At 38.2% G+C, this 20,013-nt stretch overlaps 1 protein-coding gene across 1 annotated transcript in view; it reads left to right on the top strand.

Annotated features, from left to right (window-relative positions):
- The window catches only part of CCDC171 (coiled-coil domain containing 171), a gene marked incomplete at its 5' end in the record, with an annotated part of 155,787 nt that extends 141,221 nt beyond the window's left edge, over positions 1 to 14,566 (top strand). The window contains 2 exon segments of the mRNA XM_082497984.1: positions 14,269 to 14,305; positions 14,308 to 14,566. Of these exon segments, the coding sequence (XP_082354110.1) occupies positions 14,269 to 14,305; positions 14,308 to 14,495 (225 nt within the window). The 3' untranslated portion in view covers positions 14,496 to 14,566.
- Between the last annotated feature and the right edge of the window lie 5,447 nt (positions 14,567 to 20,013).

Genomic DNA, 20,013 nt, shown 5'->3' with positions numbered 1-20,013 from the left:
GTTTTTGCAGTGGTCTTTCAAAATGTGTTTCATTGGTAATATGTAATGAGTTTTATTCACCAGCCATATATGTTTGCTTCCTGTTTTCTTTTGCCTTCTTCCCATACCTCTCAAAGCGACATTTTCAGCACATCAAATCTAAAGAAACTTTTGTATATTATTACATGTACTGCTAATGCTGCAGTAGAAATAAAAGTATTGGGACTGCTGGACAGGCTGTTATTTTGAGAACTGGATATTATAGACCAAGACAGTTAACCCTGGGAAAAAGTTTTTACAAAAGAACAGAGCCAATGACACAATTTTATTTGCTTTATAGAAGAAAAGGAATATTCTCTACAAAGGCAGACAAATTCACTTCTTTCCAGACCCAAGGACTTTTACTCAGGCCAGAAGGTGCTTCCTCCTCCCTTTTGAAGAAGTTATTTCAAGAAAGAGAGCTGGGCAGCTTCTATTATTCCCTGCTAAACTGTGGGTTAAACATAAAGGGAACGTCTGTTCTGAGACTGAATTTGCTGAGAAATTTTTGTAGGGGATTAAAGTATAGCTGTGCCTGAATGAGTCTAGCTCAGATACTTAAATGGCAAATGAAGCCATGCAATCCAGATTGTCATCTTCCTGATATTTTCTTGACAGTTTAAATTTAGATCCTGTGAGGTATACTGTTATGAATAATTATTTTCTTGTTCTGACACCTGTTTAATTTTGTGTTTCAAGCTGAGTATATAAGAAGAGTATATAAGAAGAAAATTCAGTGCTGATCTTCAGGCATTAGCTTTGATAAATGGTGCAAGATGTGTACATGCTACCTGTGAGTTGAAATTCCATTGAGTGGGACGATAGGTGGAAGGATTTTTGTTGTATTTTGTGGTGTTTCTTGTTTGCATTCTGCCACTAGCTCATTTTGCATAGTTCTCAGGGAAAAACGGTAAGCAAGTAAGACCTAGGCCAGTGTCTGCCTCTTTCTCAAACAGCTTCAGAAATGCATATATGTGCAGCATGCCCCACATAATATGTAGTGAGAATAATGCTACATGCACCTATTAAAAAAAAAAATTAAAAAAAATTGTGCTGACACACACAATTGTGCTGGATTGGGCCTGAAGAATCTATTTAAGCGTAAAACTACATTTAAATTAGTGGGGAAGTAACTATTCCCCTCAAAAGACGTACTTTCAATGTTTGTAAAACAAAATCTCATGTTTAGAGGTTTTTGTTTCCCTCTGGATGGCAGGGAGAAGGCCGATGCCCCACCACCAGAGAATTCAGTGCCAGCTAGCAGGCAAACTTTCCTCCACAGGAGACAGCTGTCTCTGATGCTGTATCTCCTCTTCGTCTCTGCTTTTGGTGCACGGACTGGAAGGAAGGTCATGGGAGCACAAGGCTGGGCATCACCAACACCCTCTACACCCTTGGTCCCACAGCAGATTTCTCAGCTGGCAGACCTCACCTCACTAGTCCAAGCAGAGGACAAGTGGGTCCTCCACAGGCTAAAGGGAGATAATGAGAGCGATAAAGAAGGGTAGCTGTAAACCATAGCAGTCTCCTTTACTTTGTGCCTTTCTGGAATTTATAAAATCAGATTGTTTTTCCCTTGGTTTGCTCGTGCTCTTTTCCCCTACCTTCTACAATTGTGCGTGTTTGCATCCTTTTCAACTGGGAAAAAAAAAAATAACAAGCCTTTGCGTTCCTTTCTGTGACATTTTTGCAGTAGAATAATGTGTTTTTGTAGAAATGCATATGTTTGTCTACTTCCATTGCCTGATTGCTTGCATTTTGTACTTTAAGCATAGAAGTTAATGTGAGAAATTAAAAAAAACACCTTTAAAATACGTTAGAGAGTATGACTTGCTGAGATAAAAAGACAGGAAATTCAGAGTTAGGGCTTGAAGCATAACACTGTTCTTAACTTGTAATTTTATTCCTGTAATGTTGACGTGATTTAGGGGAATACAGTCAGCAAGTTACATCTTAATGTTTGTTTTTATTGGGGTTTACATATTTAAGTCACATTGCTTAATATTTACCCAGTATTTATTTGTTTGTTTGTTTGTTTGTTTGTTGTTTTTAAATTATGTATAATAACTTTTTGTGGAACTCTGTGAAACCCACATTATGTAGTGAAGTCACAGTTTTTCTAGTTGATCATGGTAAGGACCTGTTTCCTCCAGAGACTGGGCTCCCTGAAGCAGTTTGGCCTGTTGAATAAACCAGTACTTGAACAAATTTTAAAAATGTGAAATGAGTATACAGTAGGGTAAAGAGCTTCATTGTCATCTAAAAGGATGTTATCATGACAATAATCTTGATTTTTCAGCTAACTTTTGTTTTCTTCAGTTTGCATAATGGTTCAGTTAAAGAAAGAGATTTAGAAATGAATGTGCTTCTTAAGCTATATCTTTCCTTTCCCATGTTACAAGAATTGGGTTTTTTTGTTGAATTGTTTCAGAAATGCTACCTTTTGGAAAGGAAGGACTGTCTCTTTGTTAAGCAATCAACTGACTTTTTTTTTAATTTAATGGAAGGTAGGGCACCTTTAAAATGCCCAGTAATAAAAATATAGGCAAGAATGGTGTGGTTATTCACCAGCAGAGTTTCACTGCTATATATGATGATATTAGGAAAGCAAAGTGCCATTATGATGATGCAATGATTCCATTTCATACTTTTCAAATGGTGTAACTGCTTTAATTCCTACAGGTTTTTAGAGAGGGGCCCATGGAACCTTTAAAGCTGCATTGCTTTAAGACACCACACTTTTGGATCTGGTCCTCAACTGAAATTGACCCATAAACCCATAGTCCACTCAGTAAATGTCGCCATAAAGCTGACATTGCAATACTTGCCTCTCTTAAATTTGTATTTTAACCAATATTTTGAAAATCTTTTGTCCTATCTATTTGTTGTCAGTGATTTCACAAAGAAAGCCCTTGGAGGCCAGAGTCAAAATAATGAAACGATTCACTAATTTTTCAGCTTTTGTTGAGTACCAAGGGTCTCATTTGATCACAAAAGGATCAGCTCATATGGTGGTTATACACTAATGGTCAGGGACCTGTTAGTCTTTCAGACTCTATGTGACATCAAGTTTTCTTTCACAGTAAATGCATTGCGCTGTTTTGGGAGCCTGAGCATGTATTGTAATCTAACTGGGGCTTTCCAAAGCTTCCTAACACTTAAAATCATCCAGTTTCGTTTTGATTTGTGCATGTCAAAGCAACCTATTGCTTTAGGAATTTCTGGTTTAATTTAATAACTTACTGAAGTTAACCATACTTTAAATAAGATTTTTTAGAAGAGCATAATCTAATTGGGAGCTCTGAATAAAGGAATTTAGGATATCATTCTGGAGTGTACAAGGAACACCACATTACTGAAACATCCCTGTGCAAGATGATTTTTTTTAAATTGTGTTCCAGTTTCAGTTTGTTTTAGAAACTGAAAAGCTGAAGAAACCTCTCTCCAATTATCCTTATAAGTTCTTCATGACTCTTACGATAAAAATTTTACATGCCTGATGAAAAGTTTGTAGTGTTGTATGTGGTGGTGGTTTCTATTTTTTTGTTTTGTTTTGTTTTAACTCTTCTGTGCTTTCAGAACATGCATTTGGCATACATATACGAAAGGATAAAATTCCATTAGCATTTTTTTAATGTTGATTCACATAAAATATGATTGGTATGCAGGAAATATTAGTTTCATTTGCCTAGTGGACTCACTCGAACTGCATGTTCAGCCTCACAGAAAGTGATGATCTAGTACCTGAGCTAACAGCAGTTCTTAGAGGCTGATTGTGCTCAGGAATCTAATAAGTATAAAAAGTTCTGTCAAAGTAATTATTAGATTTTTTTATTTAATTTCAGTCTGAAGTATAACTGTATATATAAATTCAGCCAAAACCAATAGAGACAGTAAACCTAAGTCACCCACACTCAAGTTGTTTATAACTGATAAGCTTGATTCCTTGCCCAGTTAGTGTAATTTGGATCTTGCATTTACAAAAGACCTACATGTTAGCCAGCAACTGAAATTGAGCCTAAAATATTTTTTTAGGCTATTCAGATATCAACTGATATTTTATAAGCAATACTGTCAGAAAGCCAACTGTTTTCCCTGACTGTTATAAAACTACCCTTTAGAACTCCATTGAATATATACTGCTTCAGATATTGCATGCAATTTGTGGGAGAAGGAGTAATTCCCTCCTGAAATTCCTTCAACTAAGTTTTACTGGGGATCAACAAGCATTAACGTGCTTGGTTTGGATAAGCAAACAAAAGTTTGAAAACTATGCCAAACCTACAGGGATCCAAATGTACCTCCTCCCAGTGAATCTTTCTCTAAGCTAGTTTATGGGGGAGGGCGGTGGAACCCTTATCAATGTGCACAGATCCATGGGAGCTGATGAGATGTATCCACGGGTCCCAAGGGAACTGGTGGAGGAAGTTGCAAAGCCACTATCCATCATATTTGAGAAGTCATGGCAGTCCAGTGAAGTTCCCACTGACTGGAAAAGGGGAAACATAACCCCCATTTTCAAAAAGAGAACTATAGGCCAGTCAGTCTCGCCTCTGTGGCCAGCAGGATCATGGATCAGATCCTCCTGGAAACTCTGCTAAGGCATGTGGAAAGTAAGGAGGTAATCAGTGACAGTCAACGTGGCTTCATGAAAGGCAAATCGTGTCTACCAAATTCAGTGTCCTTCTGTGGCAGGGTTATAGCATTGGTGCATAAGGGAAGAGCAACTGACATCATCTACCTGGACTTTTGCAAAGCATTTGACACCATCCCACACGATATTCTTGTCTCTAAATTGGAGAGACATAGATTTGACCGATGGACCGCCCGGTGGATGAGGAACTGCATGGATGGCTGCACTCAAAGGGTTGCAATCAGTGGCTGGATGTCCAAGTGGTGACCTGTGACAAGTGGTGTTCCTCAGGGGTCGGTACTGGGAACAGTCAGCAACATGGACAGTAGGATTGAGTGCACCTTCAGCAAGTTTGCCAATGACACCAAGCTGTGTGGTGTGGTTAACATGCTGGAGGGAAGGGATGCCATCCAGAGGGACCTGGACAGGCTTGAGAGGTGGGCCCATGCGAACATTATGAAGTTCAACAAGGCCAAGTGCAAGGTCCTGTGCGTGTGTCAGGGCAATCCCAAGCACAGATGCAGGCTGGGCAGAGAATGGATTGAGAGTAGCCCTGAGGAGAAGGACTTGGGGGTGTTGGTTGATGAGAAGCTTAACATGAGCCAGCAATGTGTGCTCACAGCCCAGAAGGCCAACTGCGTCCTAGGCTACATCAAAAAAATCATAGCCAGCAGATTGAGGGAGGTGATTCTGCCCCTCTAGTCCGCTCTCAGGAGACTCCTCCTGGAGTACTGCATCCAGCTCTGGAGCCTCCGACATAAGAAGGATATGGACCTGTTGGAGGGGGTCCAGAGGAGGGCCACGAAGATGATCCGAGGGCTGGAGCACCTCTCCTATAAAGACAGGCTGAGAGAATTGGGGTTGTTCAGCCTGGAGAAGAATCTGGGGAGACCTTATAGTGGCCTTCCAGTACCTAAAGGGGGCCCACAGAAAAGAAGGGGAGGGACTCTTTATCAGGGAGTGTAATGACACGACGAGGGGTAACAGTTTTAAACTGAAAGAGGTTATATTTAGATATTAGGTTAGATATTAGGAAGAAATTCTTTAGTGTGAGGGTGGTGAGGCACTGGAACAGGTTGCCCAGAGAAGTTGTGGGTGCCCCATCCCTGGCAGTGTTCAAGACCAGGTTGGATGGGGCTTTGAGCAACCTGGTCTAGTGGGAGGTGTCCCTGCCCATGGCAGGGGGGTAGGAACTAGATGATCTTTGAAGTCCTTTCCAACCGAAACCATTCTATGATTTTGGCTGGGAGGTAGCAGGCTACACATATGCAGTGGACAATCCGGAAAATGTACACTGCGTTGTCCAGTGCAAAAGGGTGGAACTGTTTGCCCTCTTTTTAAAATCATTGATGATTTTAAAAGTAAACTTACTTTTGAGAAAATGAAGTTTACAGTAGTAGTAGTTCAGTAGTTCATCATTAGAGGTTCTTTTTAAGAGGCTAATCAATTTAGTACTGTTATTTAGATGAACTGAGATGTAGATTAGCCTATAGCCTAATGCAAATGCAGATGTTCTCACTGAGCATGGAAGTGTTTGTCTGTATTTTGGATAACACATTACAATCAGTCTGTTTTTCAAATAGGTGCAGATAGGTTGCATAAACCATATCTGTTTCCAGTTTGTGATCCTAATTCTGTCTCCTAAAAGCTAACATTAGTCAGCTATTTGATAAGGGATATTAAAGGCTGTCAATTAATGGGATCAGCTTTTCCCTTCTAACTTCAGGATTATGGACATAACCGGATTATATTCTCACAACCAAGTGGACCAAAGTAACTTTTTGCTCACTTTAAGGTTTTTGGAGAAATCTGCAATAATATTCTTGACTAAGAGACCTTGTGTCTGCCTGGCACTCGTTTTAAGTCTGAGTTTTCCTACTTCAAATCTGAGTGAGATGTTCGCTGCATTCTTTTCCATTGCTGCAAAACTACCCATTTTTGCATCACCAACCTCTGCCAGAGGTATGGAAGCTCCAAGTCCTTATGACTTGGTTCTTTTCACCACCTTTCATAAAGATAAGTTGATTCTATGTCCTTGCCACAAATTCCTGTTGAGAGGTATCTGCTTTACACCTCAATTGATACATTTCCTTTTTGTTTTCCTTCCTTCATGCTTATGGTTTCTTTTGAGCTTCCACTTTCTACAAACTGGATGTCTGCTTCTCTTTATGAAAATCAGATTTCTTGTGTGAAAAAATGCCCTTTCAGTGGTTTTTAGAGAAAACTTCACGGGGACTTGTCCCTGTAGATATGCTGGGGAAGCAAATAGGTTACATAGCCTATCTGAACTTGCTGTAGTTTAGCAAACACCAGAATCTGAAAGGGCTTCGTGAATAGTCTTTTGTGTCTTGCCTTCCTGGAGTTCTGGTAGTCAAAACCCCTAAGGCCACCAGAAGGCATTCACTACAGCGACTCCTAATTCCCCTGTCCACCAGTGCTCATCCAGTGCTCATCCAGACTTTTCCACCCTTGGTTAACAACATGCCTCTTCAGCAAAGAGCACTTGAACATCATCAGTAGTTATTGTGTATTCGATTTTTTAAGGGCCTTTTCTGACCTACTCCACATATTTATACAAATATACTTGAGAGAAGTAGTGAGCAAACTGGAGTATTCTCAAGGCATCTGTCTGTAAAGTAACAGTGAGTACCGTGTTGGTTCTCGTTTTTGTTTAAGCTGTCAGGGGAATCCTAAAATGTTGATCCCATTTTTTTAATAGTTGCTTTGTTTTGTTAGCTACATAGATAAATCTGATTTCTGAATATTATTCCTCAAAAATATTGCATATTTGGCAGAAATGCATAGAAAAAATTAATCTTCTGAATGCCTAAAGATTTTTTAATGCAAGAAAACTGAATCATAAAGACACGCTCATTGTTCCTAGACCTTTCTCCTTTATGTTGTTAAATGTTACTATTAGAAATAATTACTTTTTCCCTCTTTCCCCCTTGTATCCGTATTGCTGATACAGTATATCTTTATTAATTATAAAGTGATTGAAGTATTTTACTGAATCAGTGTAATTTCTTTTTTTTTTTTTTTTTCCAAAATGTTTATGATGATTAGCTCTACGATTCTGCATTAAAATTAGTCTTTGGTAAAAGGTAGATTAATGCACCACTGGCAAAGGTCTCCTGTCCTTGTCCTGCTTAACAGCAGAATGCCTAAATTGTAGTTGCTCCAGTTCCGAGCAAACAGACAAAAAGGAAGGTAGCTAAGCATTTTGCTGTGCGTGAGCAGTTAGAGGGCAAGCAGACACCATGCACCTTGACCACCTATTATGAAGCTTTTTGCTGCAATGTCAAGTGAAAGCGAGTTAATTGGGTGAAGCTGTAGAGCATGTTAGGGGCATGGTAAAGGGTTGCTGTCTGACAGCTGAATGTCAGCAGAAGCTAGTGAAGTGTGGCTGAGAGACAGAGACCTGTCACAAAGTTCATGTGGACTATAGCACAGTTAGGGAGATGAAATGTGGTTCTGTCTCACTTTCTCCCTCATTGCATTCAAGCACCTTAAGATTTCACACTGTATGTGTCAACCCTTGTTCTCTAAGCTGTTTTCTCCTAACACTTCTGCATTCAAATGATTGGACAGAAGATGCTAATGTTTGGCAAAATGAATGTAAATACACTTTTTTCCTTTTTCTGCTAGAGCGGCAGTATACATGCAACTCAGATGAAACTTTGAAGGCTTACGTCAGACAGTCACACTGTCTAGGAATTCGGCTGATGACTGAATACATTTCTCAAGAGAATATGAAGTTTGACACTTTAACTAGTTGCATAGGGACTGTTTTCCCACTAGCACAAGCAGCAGAAAAGGCTAAGTGGGGAGGACTACTTCATGAGCTGCTGGTGTCTCAGCATGGTGTCGTGAGTGTCTTAGTCTCTAGTTGTAGTCACTTTCTCCTCTTCTTGCTAGAAAGAAGCAAAGACATGAGAGAGAGCCGTGAGAGAGAGAAATACTGATCTGAGGCCATGAAAAGCTGCAGGAAAACACACAGAGCAGGAAAGGCTTTCTTGGAAGCAAGAGGAGCATCAGTTACAGATAGTGACAATCTTATATGGTGATGCAAAACACGGAGAGGTGTCACAACAGTTTAGTAAGAGTACCGTGTACCTTTCAATGTTGTTTGCAACTTGCAGCACAAGATACACCAATAGCCATTTGGGTTAGCTACTCAGATTAAAAATAAATAAATAAAAGTTGCTTCCATTCTTGAGAAAGTGGAAAGAATAGTAGACAGCATGGGCAAAAAGTACTAAAGAATTGGAACCTTGGATTGAAATCAATACAGACTGAGCATTTCGCTGTGAAAATAGTGCACTACATAGTTTGTCTAATGTTTTGGTCTAATTAGGGTAGTGCAGAGAATTTGACCTGAAAATGGGAGACTGCCGTGTGTATTCCAATGAATCATCTGGAAGAGAAACTTACTATGTAGGCTGTATAGTGGATTTTGGCCAAAATATTTAGAAATCATCAAAATTAGCAATGCAAAGCCAACAAAACATTGAAGATAAGATGTTCATCTGATGTGATAATCCATCCAAGCCCATGCGTTCTTCAAACGTACCAGGTTTAAGTATGTTTGAATAAAACAGGATTTTCTTTTAGAAAAGCAAATACAATATCATGAAGTCTTTTTCTTAATTGCTTTTAATTGAGCCTCTGGAGTTTGATTTCACTGAATGCACTAAATGCTAAAGCTTTAGAAAAGCAGAAAAAAAAAAGTTATTTCTAGATATTTCAGACTCATGTGTTTGTTTAAAAACTCCTGAAAGTGGAAGAGGGAATTCTTTGATAATGAAAAAAGCCATTAGTATTGTTGGCTAGCAGCACCCAAAGTGTGTTGTGTGTCTACCTTTCTGACTTAATGTGCAACGAGCTGGCAGCCCATTGAATTATTCTCTGATAGCAAATTGTTTGCAGAATCCAGGCAGGAGTGCTGACAATTAAAATTTATACTGAATGTTACTATTTTCCTACTTTGTGTCAGAGCACCAATTTGGTCGTACTGCCTCAGCATACAGAATTGCAAAATCATTGACATGGGAAGCAAACTTTCCAGTTTTGGCCAGCATACATTCCTGCTTTGAAGGAGTTTGTTAACTAGTACTGTACTGCACTAATGCCCGCTAGTAATACTTCCCATTTTAAGCACCAGTTTCTACCATTTTCATCAGTCTGGTGTTTTATTTATTTCACTGAGAATGAGGAATGGCTCTTGGAGATACTTTTAACAGCAAAAGAATGAACAGCATACAGGAACTTTTGCTATTGTCTGGCAAAAGTCAACTCAGTTTTGGAAACAGCAGTCTGAGGAGTTGGTAGTGAATGATCTGAAAATGTGCATCTTTCTTTATAGGGAAATAGGTGTTCCACATAAATGCTTCAAAATGGTTATTGAAGACAGTGGTTGTTTCTTTAACACTTACTGGAATTGCTATTGCTACAGTGAAACGGTGCAAGCTGCAATGAAAGCATAGGTGGGAGAGACTGAAAAGAGCATTATTGGCCCTTTGATTTGCTGTCTACTGGTATTACTGTGTATATGTATGTTCTAGATTTGGGGTGAGAGGAATCGGTATCAGAAATCAAACGTGGAGAAATATATTGACTGTTTCTCACATTCCCCTCATCGCTCTCTGCGTCCGTGCTTACTTTACATTTCTTCCTACTCTTGAGGATCTGTGCTACAGCCTTCCAGAAATTTTAGGGGGTGCTAGAATTCAGAAGAAACTACAGGTTGCTCCTCCCTCTGCACTTTTGTTTTGCTGTCACAACAGCAAAACCTAAGTATCCTGTAATCTGGTGATTTTCAGATCACGCTTTGGCTTTGTAATTCAACAGTTGCCTTTAATTCAACTTGAGACATAACAATGAACTTATTACTGCATCTGCGTCATCACACAGGGATCCCCCATAACTAAGTCTTCGTATTATGTTGCAACTTCAGTATTACCCTGTCTGCCCTTTTATTTGATTCCTTACTCAGTCATTTTCTGTTCTGACTCTAAGCTGTCTCATTACTTTCTTACCTCAGTGGAAGCCATACGTGCAAGCTTGTTATTTACAACCCAGAAACCTTAACTCACAAAAACCTTACCACTTCTTATTATTCTGACTTTTTTATAATAAAGAATGTTATGTGTCAAAAGAAAGTGGAAGGGAAGTTTGGGCTGCTGTGTTTTGAAATGAAATATTTGAAAGTAGTTTAAAGTGATTAAAGTGGGTGGAAAATCCCAAAATTGGATGGGGTTATTGTTGCAGCATACAAATAGTAGAGGGCAATTGAAAAGTTGTAGTGTGGTATTATAGTGAAAATTGTGGTGCAGTAAAGTTATCCTTGTGTAGACTTTGAAGGGTGATTTGTGGCTTCTGCTCTGGTTATAGATTTTACTCCTACAACTGAAGATAAACAATATACATATAACAGTGAATTTCTTCATGTAGTTATCTGTTTGCACCGTTGTCATAACATGTACATAGTCTTCTAATTCCAAGTGTCTAACTGTGCAAGTTAGGCAAGTATTCCACAAGTATTGATATATAAAAGCAAAATGGGGTGTCTTTGATCACAACGTGATGCTTTTGAGTAGGCTGGGATTGCAATAAAAACCTATATAAGGCTAATAATACATGATGGTATTATAATATTTCCTCACAATATCATACATAATAAAGCCACCCACTATAAATCAGTTTTAACTTCGGTAAAACAGTTCATGTATCATGAGGCAACCTGTAAACTAGATCCTAAATGTGATCATAGGCTAGTCACAGAAGAAAAACTGTAGAGAAGAATTGTCTTAGAAATCTTTTTCCATGTCTAATACTAAAAAATTGCTTGAGTTAACTATAGTTTAGAAAGTGATTATTCCATAATATAGACTAACCTTTCGTATTTTGGTCTTTGGGAAAACATGTTTTATAAAGTTAGGCTATCAAACTTTGAAAAATGACCATAGGACATGACCAATTACTGTATTACATAAATATTTTGAAAGCATATTTTTGCTAGACGTGTTGTGTCCTAAATATCTATTTACCTGATGAAGTGTAACAGTTTAGATGGAATCATTTACAGCTTATCGGGTAAATAAAAGTGCTATGCTAAAGATTTACCTGAACAGACACCTTATTTAAGATACATAATTCCTCTTTTAAAAATTACCTAAATGCATATTTATGTGATGGATTATCATCACAGCTCTGGCATAGTCATTTGAGTTTGTCAATTTAATACATGTTTTAGAAAGGTGTCTAAATACAATAATGTTGAAAGAGGTCTGTTGGGGAAGTTATAACTGCCTTTAAAATTCCTGTGTAGAGGTATGTGTTCAAACGAGTGTTATAACAGTTCTGAGTATTTTTCATTCTAACCTATAGAATCCTATTTTCTTATTCATCATGAGTGTATATAGTGATACTGGATCAAAACAGTTCTTGTGAGTAACAGCCAAGATTTATCTTTACATCAATCACATTACTATTAGATCCGGTTTCCCTTCTATTCAATGAATAGTATTCTGTTCTTTGTAAGTACAGCGCAGGATCTGGATAACTAAACCAGAGCTTTTTTCCCCCAACAGTGAAGCTTTTACTGTAACATAGTCTATTGACTTGCTGCCAATCATTAAGTTTCATACGTTTTTTTTGCAACCCTCAAAGGAAATCTGATTTCTTACCTCCTTACTGGGATTTTGATGCCATATTCTTCAAAAAAAACCTCACTACATCTGGAAGAAGAGTAATATGAGTGTGTAATCGTAGCATGTGATTTTTACTCATTATGATACGCTGATTTATTGAAAGCAGTACAAACCAATATGTTTAAATTTGTCTTCAGTATTTGTTATCCAGAGTGAAACCCATTTATAGCTTATATCTTACTGATTTCATTTTTTTACACACAGAAGTGTTTTTAGAACATCACAAGTTATTTGCATATTTCAATATTGTTATAATGTTATTTTATGAATGACTCAGAATTTTGGCCATGTGGTCAGCTGATTAAAGTATACGAGTAACAGACTGTTAATCGGTGTAATAGGTGGATGCCTTCTCTGAGATCTCATTTGAGAGGCACTGATACAAGTGCAGTAAATCTTGTTTGTGCTTTGGCTATTTAGTGGTTCCCATTCTGCACAGCATTGAGCCCAGAAAGACTGAAAACCTAGGGTGTTACAGATATTACTTGCCAGTTCTACTGGTTATCTCATCCTCCTCACCACCAGAGTTTAGAAAAAATCAAGGCACTGCCTCATTTTAACTATCTTCGTGAAGTAGTCATCTCAATTTGCTACTGTATGGGTTCTTAACGAAAGTGTAACATAACCTAGCTGTTTACAGTAGCTGCTATATGGCTTGTGGTGTATCAGGAAATCAGAAGAGTCCTATCAAAGGAAACTGTTGAAGTAGGTGTTAGAGGCAACTATTGATTTTTTTCTCCAGCAATAGTAACAGAGGAAAGGGGAATCTTTCATGAATGTGTCTTTATACGTAAGATTGAGTCTGGATTTGTTGAAATATGAATATATGCATGCCCTTCTGCCTCTCTCTGGATATCTATGAGTATGTATATTGGAATCTATGCCTCTGTATATATGCATTTCTGCCACTCTGTGTCCGTGTTTATATATGCATGTATACTCTTCCTGATATGCCAAAGAGAGAGTGTTTAAAACCTCAAATACACCATAACAGTCTTTCAGGATCTTAAATTTTGCCTTTTCCATAATTATGCTTTGCATGTGAAGTTTTCATGTATTTATGACCTGATGAAATAATTGATTGTTATTTCCACAGCTGTATAGTACATTGGGTAAAATACCTTGGTAAAGGGCAGAAGAGCAATATGGTATTGTGTATTCTTAAGTTTATTTATTACTATGGATATTTAGGGGAATACAGAGTGTCTTCATTTAGCATTTAAAAATTATTAATGCTGAAATACTGATATTTTCCATAATCTTTCAGAGCAGGATGCACAATGTTTTGGTGCTGGAAGTTGTTTAATACTGAATTTTAACTGGTCTAACCTTTATAACTTTGACTGAATGTCGAGACTCATTGAAATATGAATCATGTTCCCCATCAACGTACATTCAGTGTATATTCTCTGGCCATCTTCTAGCAGACTAACATTTGAAGAGTATTAAGTGATTTCAATTGATGGTAAAATGTATTTAAAAGTAAATTAATACCTTCCGCGTTCAGCATGGCATATTTTTCCTACTAACAGTGACGGGGAGCCTGTAGAATAAGTTTGTTTGCTTGATTAAAAAAACACACCCCAGAAATGACAGTGAAAAGGGATAAAAGTTTTCTGTAAGTAAAAAAAAATAAAGTAGGCTGTTGTTTCCTAACACTTACTAGTGTACAATACTTTAGCTAATGTCTTTTGTTCCTGCTTATTAAATATTAGTATATATATTCAGGTAGCATGTATTTTAAACAAGTGTTCTAAACAAGAAGCAAATGCTTGCAAATTCTTCATATACTTAGCTTTGTGAAAGGCATAATGAAATTATTTTTCTTGCTTGTTTAACAGTAAATGTAGATTCTCTTTGATTTTGGTTTTTTTTTTTTTTTGTTATTACTTTATTTTACTCCAGGAATCAAGAGGGACTTCAAACATCACCATGGCTTCAAGCTAGGAATTCAGCCCGACCAGAGTTGTATCCCAGATTTTTTGGCGTTGCAAGCTCAACCTGACACATCCTACAGTTTTATGCACAATAGACCCAGTTCTCAGTCTTCAGTCTATTCCTTCAGCCTGAATGTCACATCCAGTCCCAAAAGAACAATGGAAAATGGATTTTCAGATTCTTTGTATCAATAATCTTTTAGAAGGAAAAAATTGCATTAATGTAAAATGATGCAATTAAAGTGCAATTTTGTTGCTACCTTTGAATTGTAGTTCAGCGTACATAATTTTTGACATTAATTTTACGTTTTTATGAAAATGTGCATTCATATGTTCGCATTTCTACGCTTCTCATTCTTTGCATACCGAAGCAGTTATTTTTTTAACTTTTATTTATTGCAGTTGTTCATTTTTTATGTAGTATATTTTTAAATGTTAAAGAATGACACATTTTGGGTAATTTTCCTCAGTCTTAAAAAAAAAAATCAATAAGCCATTTTAGTCTCTATCTATCAAAGTTGTTTCATACTTGTCTATTTTAAAGCAGGACTGCAATACTTTAATAGGATTGAGAGAGCTATTTGAAATGTATGCCAATGATTCCTGTCATTTCATGGCAGCCCTGCCATGGTTCACTGAGCCCCCTCTTTTCTCTTGTCAGCTCAACTGAAGACAAGCATTTAGTTGCAAACTTTAAGCAGGTTGTGCAAAACAGAAATGATGTGACTGCTTCTCTTCCTGCACAATAATGTCACTGCTGGTCAATGTGAGAAGGTCAGGTTGCTCCTTGTAAAGCTACATGATACCACTTGCCTATTTGAACAAGTTAAGTTAACTGCTGAATCTGGTCCCTGCAGGCGCTGAAAACTCACCCTTTTATCAAGTCTGCATTTCATAAGAAAGAAGAACAATTGTGCAGGGAGGATTTCTGATGATATGTTTATGTACTTTATAAGGACAGTTCCCAAACCAGTGTTGCAGGTAATAGATTTAGTTTAAGCTGAAAGACTTTAAAGTAATGGCTGTTTTGACCTTCAAATAGACTCCTTTTTTGTTGTTGTTGGTAGGACCCAAGAGTGACGCCCATCTTTGATGCTGACAGAATTTAAAGCAAGGCCATTGCCCTGCATTTTCTGCCTTGTAGCACACAAAAGTAAAATTGTATGTCAGGCCGAGATGTCGGGGAGCTGACAAGATGCCCCAGTGACATTTCAGCTGGAAAGAGCAAGTGTCTTGCAACCAAGTGGTCAAATATCAAATAATAGGTCAAGCAGGAAGGAGCTGAGTTCTAACCACAAAGAGGTTTCTGGTAACTTACTTGACAAGCTTTTGGGCGCTTTGTGGCTTGACAAAGTGATGTTCTGTTGGGTATCGCTAGACAGACTGTTCTTTATCGCCTTCAGAAGATCAGACATTGACATTGATTAAACTCTTTAACCCTTAAAGGTTAAATCCTAGCAGTTTCATCATTTTGAATGAAGAACAAAAGAAAATTTGTAAAATACCATTTGTTTTCATATTAATCGCTGAACTCCCCGGTGCTATTAACTTTTGATGTGCTATGTAGTTTTTGACAAAAAGATTGAATGCAAAATCTATATAATAGATTGTTTCTCATTATGGGCCAGTGATACATTAGAAAAATAATATTATGCATTATGGAATTTGTAATTTCTTCTAATATGTCAAATGTAGGTTTTGATTTTAAAGCCTCCCAACTACTACTGAAATTTCATTTTGGATGGAAGACAACATTTGCATAGATAATACACCACTTAAAATGACCAAAGTCTTACAAATACCCTTGTTTTCAGATACCAGAAAAGCTAAAATAAATTTCAAATTTACAACAGAAGAACTTTAATCAAAGATAGCTTCAAGTTTTCAGGTATTCCCCTATTGTGCATGTCCGTTGCTCACAGCCATGATGTCCACGTGTGTATGTATACTAATACAGAGCCATGCAAAAAACAAATAATAAATCCTGCAGAACACTCGCATCTAAGAGTGGACTGATAGAGGAGGAATGCTTCTTTATGATGGTGGATTTAGTCTTGAAAACTGAAGAAAGAAGTTTTGTTTCCCTGCAGAAGTCTCAGCTCCCTCCTTCCTGACAGTGACTGTTCCTGGTAAAAGCACTGCAATTCTGCTTTCCCAAGTATAATGTCAAAAATCTGTTATATTTGTATGAAGAATGAAAGAGTATATTTTACCCAGCGTTTTTCTGTCTACTATGTATAGAAGCACGTATGTGCTTTACTTTTTAAAATACATTCTCATGGTACTCTGTAGTTGGAGAAAGAAAGTGCCTATTCTTTGCTACATGACCTCAAACTACTGAAGAAAATTTGCAACGTATTTGTCACTTTCCCATCATTGCCAGTACATGTGGTATTGTGCATGTAGAGATGGAAGAAGGATTTCTTTCTGAAATCTGTTTTCCTTTTTGAAACCAGTGTCTTATTTGAGACTGGGACTGATCTCCAGTTACTCCAGTTACTGCTCCAAGCGTAGGTCCATGTGATTTCACAGGGGCTGTAGCAATGACAAACTGACTGTCTCACAAGAACTAGCTTGTATGTTTTCATTGAAAGGAGGAATGTTTACCTCATTTACTCTACTTAAATATTGACCAACTGCAAGTTACAGACTGTTTTTCTTAAACCCATCCACTTTGAAGAGACTTTGAAATATCTTTTATTTGGATGTCAGATGTCCCATTTGTAAAGGAAAGCTCCTCTTTCTCATATTGTGAAGAAGTTGTTGAGTAGTAACTGGATGACTGTTAGTCAAATACTTCGGTGTTGCTTTTCCAGGCATCTGATAAATTGAAGTTTGTTATAAATTCCAAATGAATATAAGAAATCCAGCTGGCAAGATCCCCTGTTAGTAGTTTACAAATGATCCCACCAAAGCATTTCTTTCCCTTTTCGGGGACACAATAGAAATCATGCTTGTGTAGAATGTGGCAACACAGTTCAGTAACAGTAGCTGCCAAAAGAGCATCCTGACTGTTGTATGCCATCTGCTCCCTCTGACTTGCTTCAAAAATTGCAGAGCCTGAGATCCTTCCTTTCAGAGCTTTTCATGGTTTGGGCCTGGGATTTCAAGAGGACTGCTTCCACTTTGATAACCTCAGCTCCATCATCAGCACTGCTCCATGAGAACAACCAGACAGTTTCCTTAGAAGAAAGCCCATGTTTGGTGGGACTAGAATATTCTCCGCATTTCTGGAATGTGGCACAACAAATAGTTGGTCACAGATCTGTGGTCTGATCGGTCTCAAAATTCATATTAATTTGTTTTCCCACCAAGCGACTAATCTCTGAAAAGAGACTGTGAAATATATGATTTCTTCCCTGCAATGGAAAGTTATTATAACTACAGTTGTTAGTACAAATTGTGTGTGTGCTTGTGTGCACACATATGTATACTTCTTGGCAAAAAGTTTGGTTATTGTTCTGACTGTATTATCACACCACATAGTGTAAGTAATTACTACTACACCAGTAGTACAGAAGGACTTTTCGGCTTCCTCTGTCTTCCACACATATTTGCAAATTCAGCACAAGCTTTACTGCCAGTGAAGTTTGATAGACAGTTGTGGCAGTCTCCTCCTCTGCTGGAAAAGACCTTGGATGTCTTTACTAAGTTAATCCAGGGCAGATGAGGTTGGAAGACGCCTCTGGAGATCATGTAGTCTGGTGCCCCTGCTCAGAACAGAGTCAGCTACAGCAGGTTGCTGAGCATTGAGCTGGGTTTGAATATCTGCAAGGATGGAGCCTCTCTTGACAACCTGTTCCAGTATTCAATCACCCTCAAAGTAAAGGTGTTTTTTTCTTATGTTCAAATGGATTTTAATGTGTTTCAGTTTGTTCCTCTTGTCCTGTCAGTATGCACCACAGAGAATAGTGTGGTTCCGTCTTCTTTACTTTGCAGGTAATTAAACACATTGATGAGATCTCCCTGAGCCTTCTCTTCTCCAGGCTAAATAAATCACAGCTCTCTCAGCTTTTCCTCCTGTGAAAGATGCTCCAGTCAGTTTATCAGTCATCTTTGTGGCCCTTCACTGGACTCACTCCAGTATGTCCATGTCTCTCTCATACTAGGGAGCTCAGGACTGGAGCCATTACTCCAGGTATGGCGTCACCAGTGCTGAATAGAGGGGAAGGATCACCTTCCTCGGCCTGCGGGCAGCTCTCTTTCTGATGCAGCCCAAGGAGGCTGTTGGCCTGCTTTGCCGCAAGGGCACACTGCTGCCTTGTGGTCAACATGGAGTCTACGTTGACCTCCAGGAACTTTTCTGCCAAGCTGCTCCCCAGCCAATTGGTCCGTGATCAGTCTTGGGCCCCCAGCCTGTCCTGGTGCATGAGGTAATTCCACTTCTCTTTTTTTGAACTTCGAGAAGTTCCTGTCAGACCATTTCTCTTGCCTGTCGAAGTCTCTCTGGATGGCAGCAAACCCTTCTGGATCTATCAAGCGCTTCTCCCTGCTTTGTATCATCAGCAAACTTGTGGAGTGTGGACTGGGTCCCGTTGTCCAGGTCATTAAACAGTATTGGCCCCAGTATTGATCCCTGGGGTATACAACTAATGACTGGCCTCTGAGTGGACTTCATTCTACTGATCGCATTCCTTTTTAGCGCACCAGTTCAGACAGTTTTGAAACTGACTTACTGTCTTTGTATCAAGTCCATATTTCCTTACTCAACAGTGGGCCATTTTGCTGTGTAAAGGCAAATTTTCCAAAATTTCCAAACACTGCTAAATCCCTGGATTAAGTGAAATGCAATATTTTGTATGACCCGTTTGTCAATTAGGTTAGTTTGATCATTTGATCACTTAAAACATCATCTGATCATACTGCTGTCGTCCTATACTTGAAAGGTTTTCCAGGACTTCAAATTTTATATAAATCTGCATGTTCAGTGGTATAACCTAGCTCCTAAAAATTATTTGAACTCTCTTTGGAAATAGAAAATTGCATTAGTAGCATTTTCCTCCTGATGTGTTTTGTTGTTTGATTATTCTCTTGTGAATAAAACTCAAGAAGCCATTGGCAGTATCACAGTTTAGAACAAATCTTTATGTGCAAACCACCTTTCTTCCATTGCTAGTGATGAACACCATCCTCTCTCCATCCTTTTGTTGATTGGCTTTGATATCCAAACTTACAAAATGACTCTTTTAGGACATTCTTTCATATCTTTTCAACTTTCCTCTTTATCAGTATGAAATTACTAGATTTTGCCTAACTTGGCTCCACTTTGGTCTTAATAGTCTGATCCTCTTTGGACAATCATTCCACCTCATGCTCTCTGTGTGGCCCAAAAATGTACCTCAGTTTCATTTTGAAAGTATTTAAGTGTCTTCTTTCCTCTTTGCTGAATATTCACCTAAACCAGTGGAATCTACAGTGATCTTTACATATATTAAAACTAAATTATTTAACCTCTTTATGTGCAGTGTTTTGGGATTAAAGCTGGTACAATTGCATTCTCTGATAGGTTCTCTATCTCTACTGTGACTTCAATTTTACAGATGTAGACTTGGCTTTCAATTAGGTCTTTGCAAATCGTCCTTCAATATCAATGGAAGATGGAAGGTGACATGTTCTTTGTCATGCTAACGTGGATCTGATCGCTGTCATGGGGAGCATCATGTAGGGATTTTGTGCGGTTCATATAATTTTATGTATCATAGTTTGATGCTAA

Source organism: Vanellus vanellus, assembly GCF_965231255.1.
Source record: "Vanellus vanellus genome assembly, chromosome: Z".
Classification (NCBI taxonomy): Eukaryota; Metazoa; Chordata; class Aves; order Charadriiformes; family Charadriidae; genus Vanellus; species Vanellus vanellus.
The sequence above is the reverse complement of the archived record's forward strand: the minus strand, read 5'-3'. Positions and strand labels throughout refer to the sequence as shown.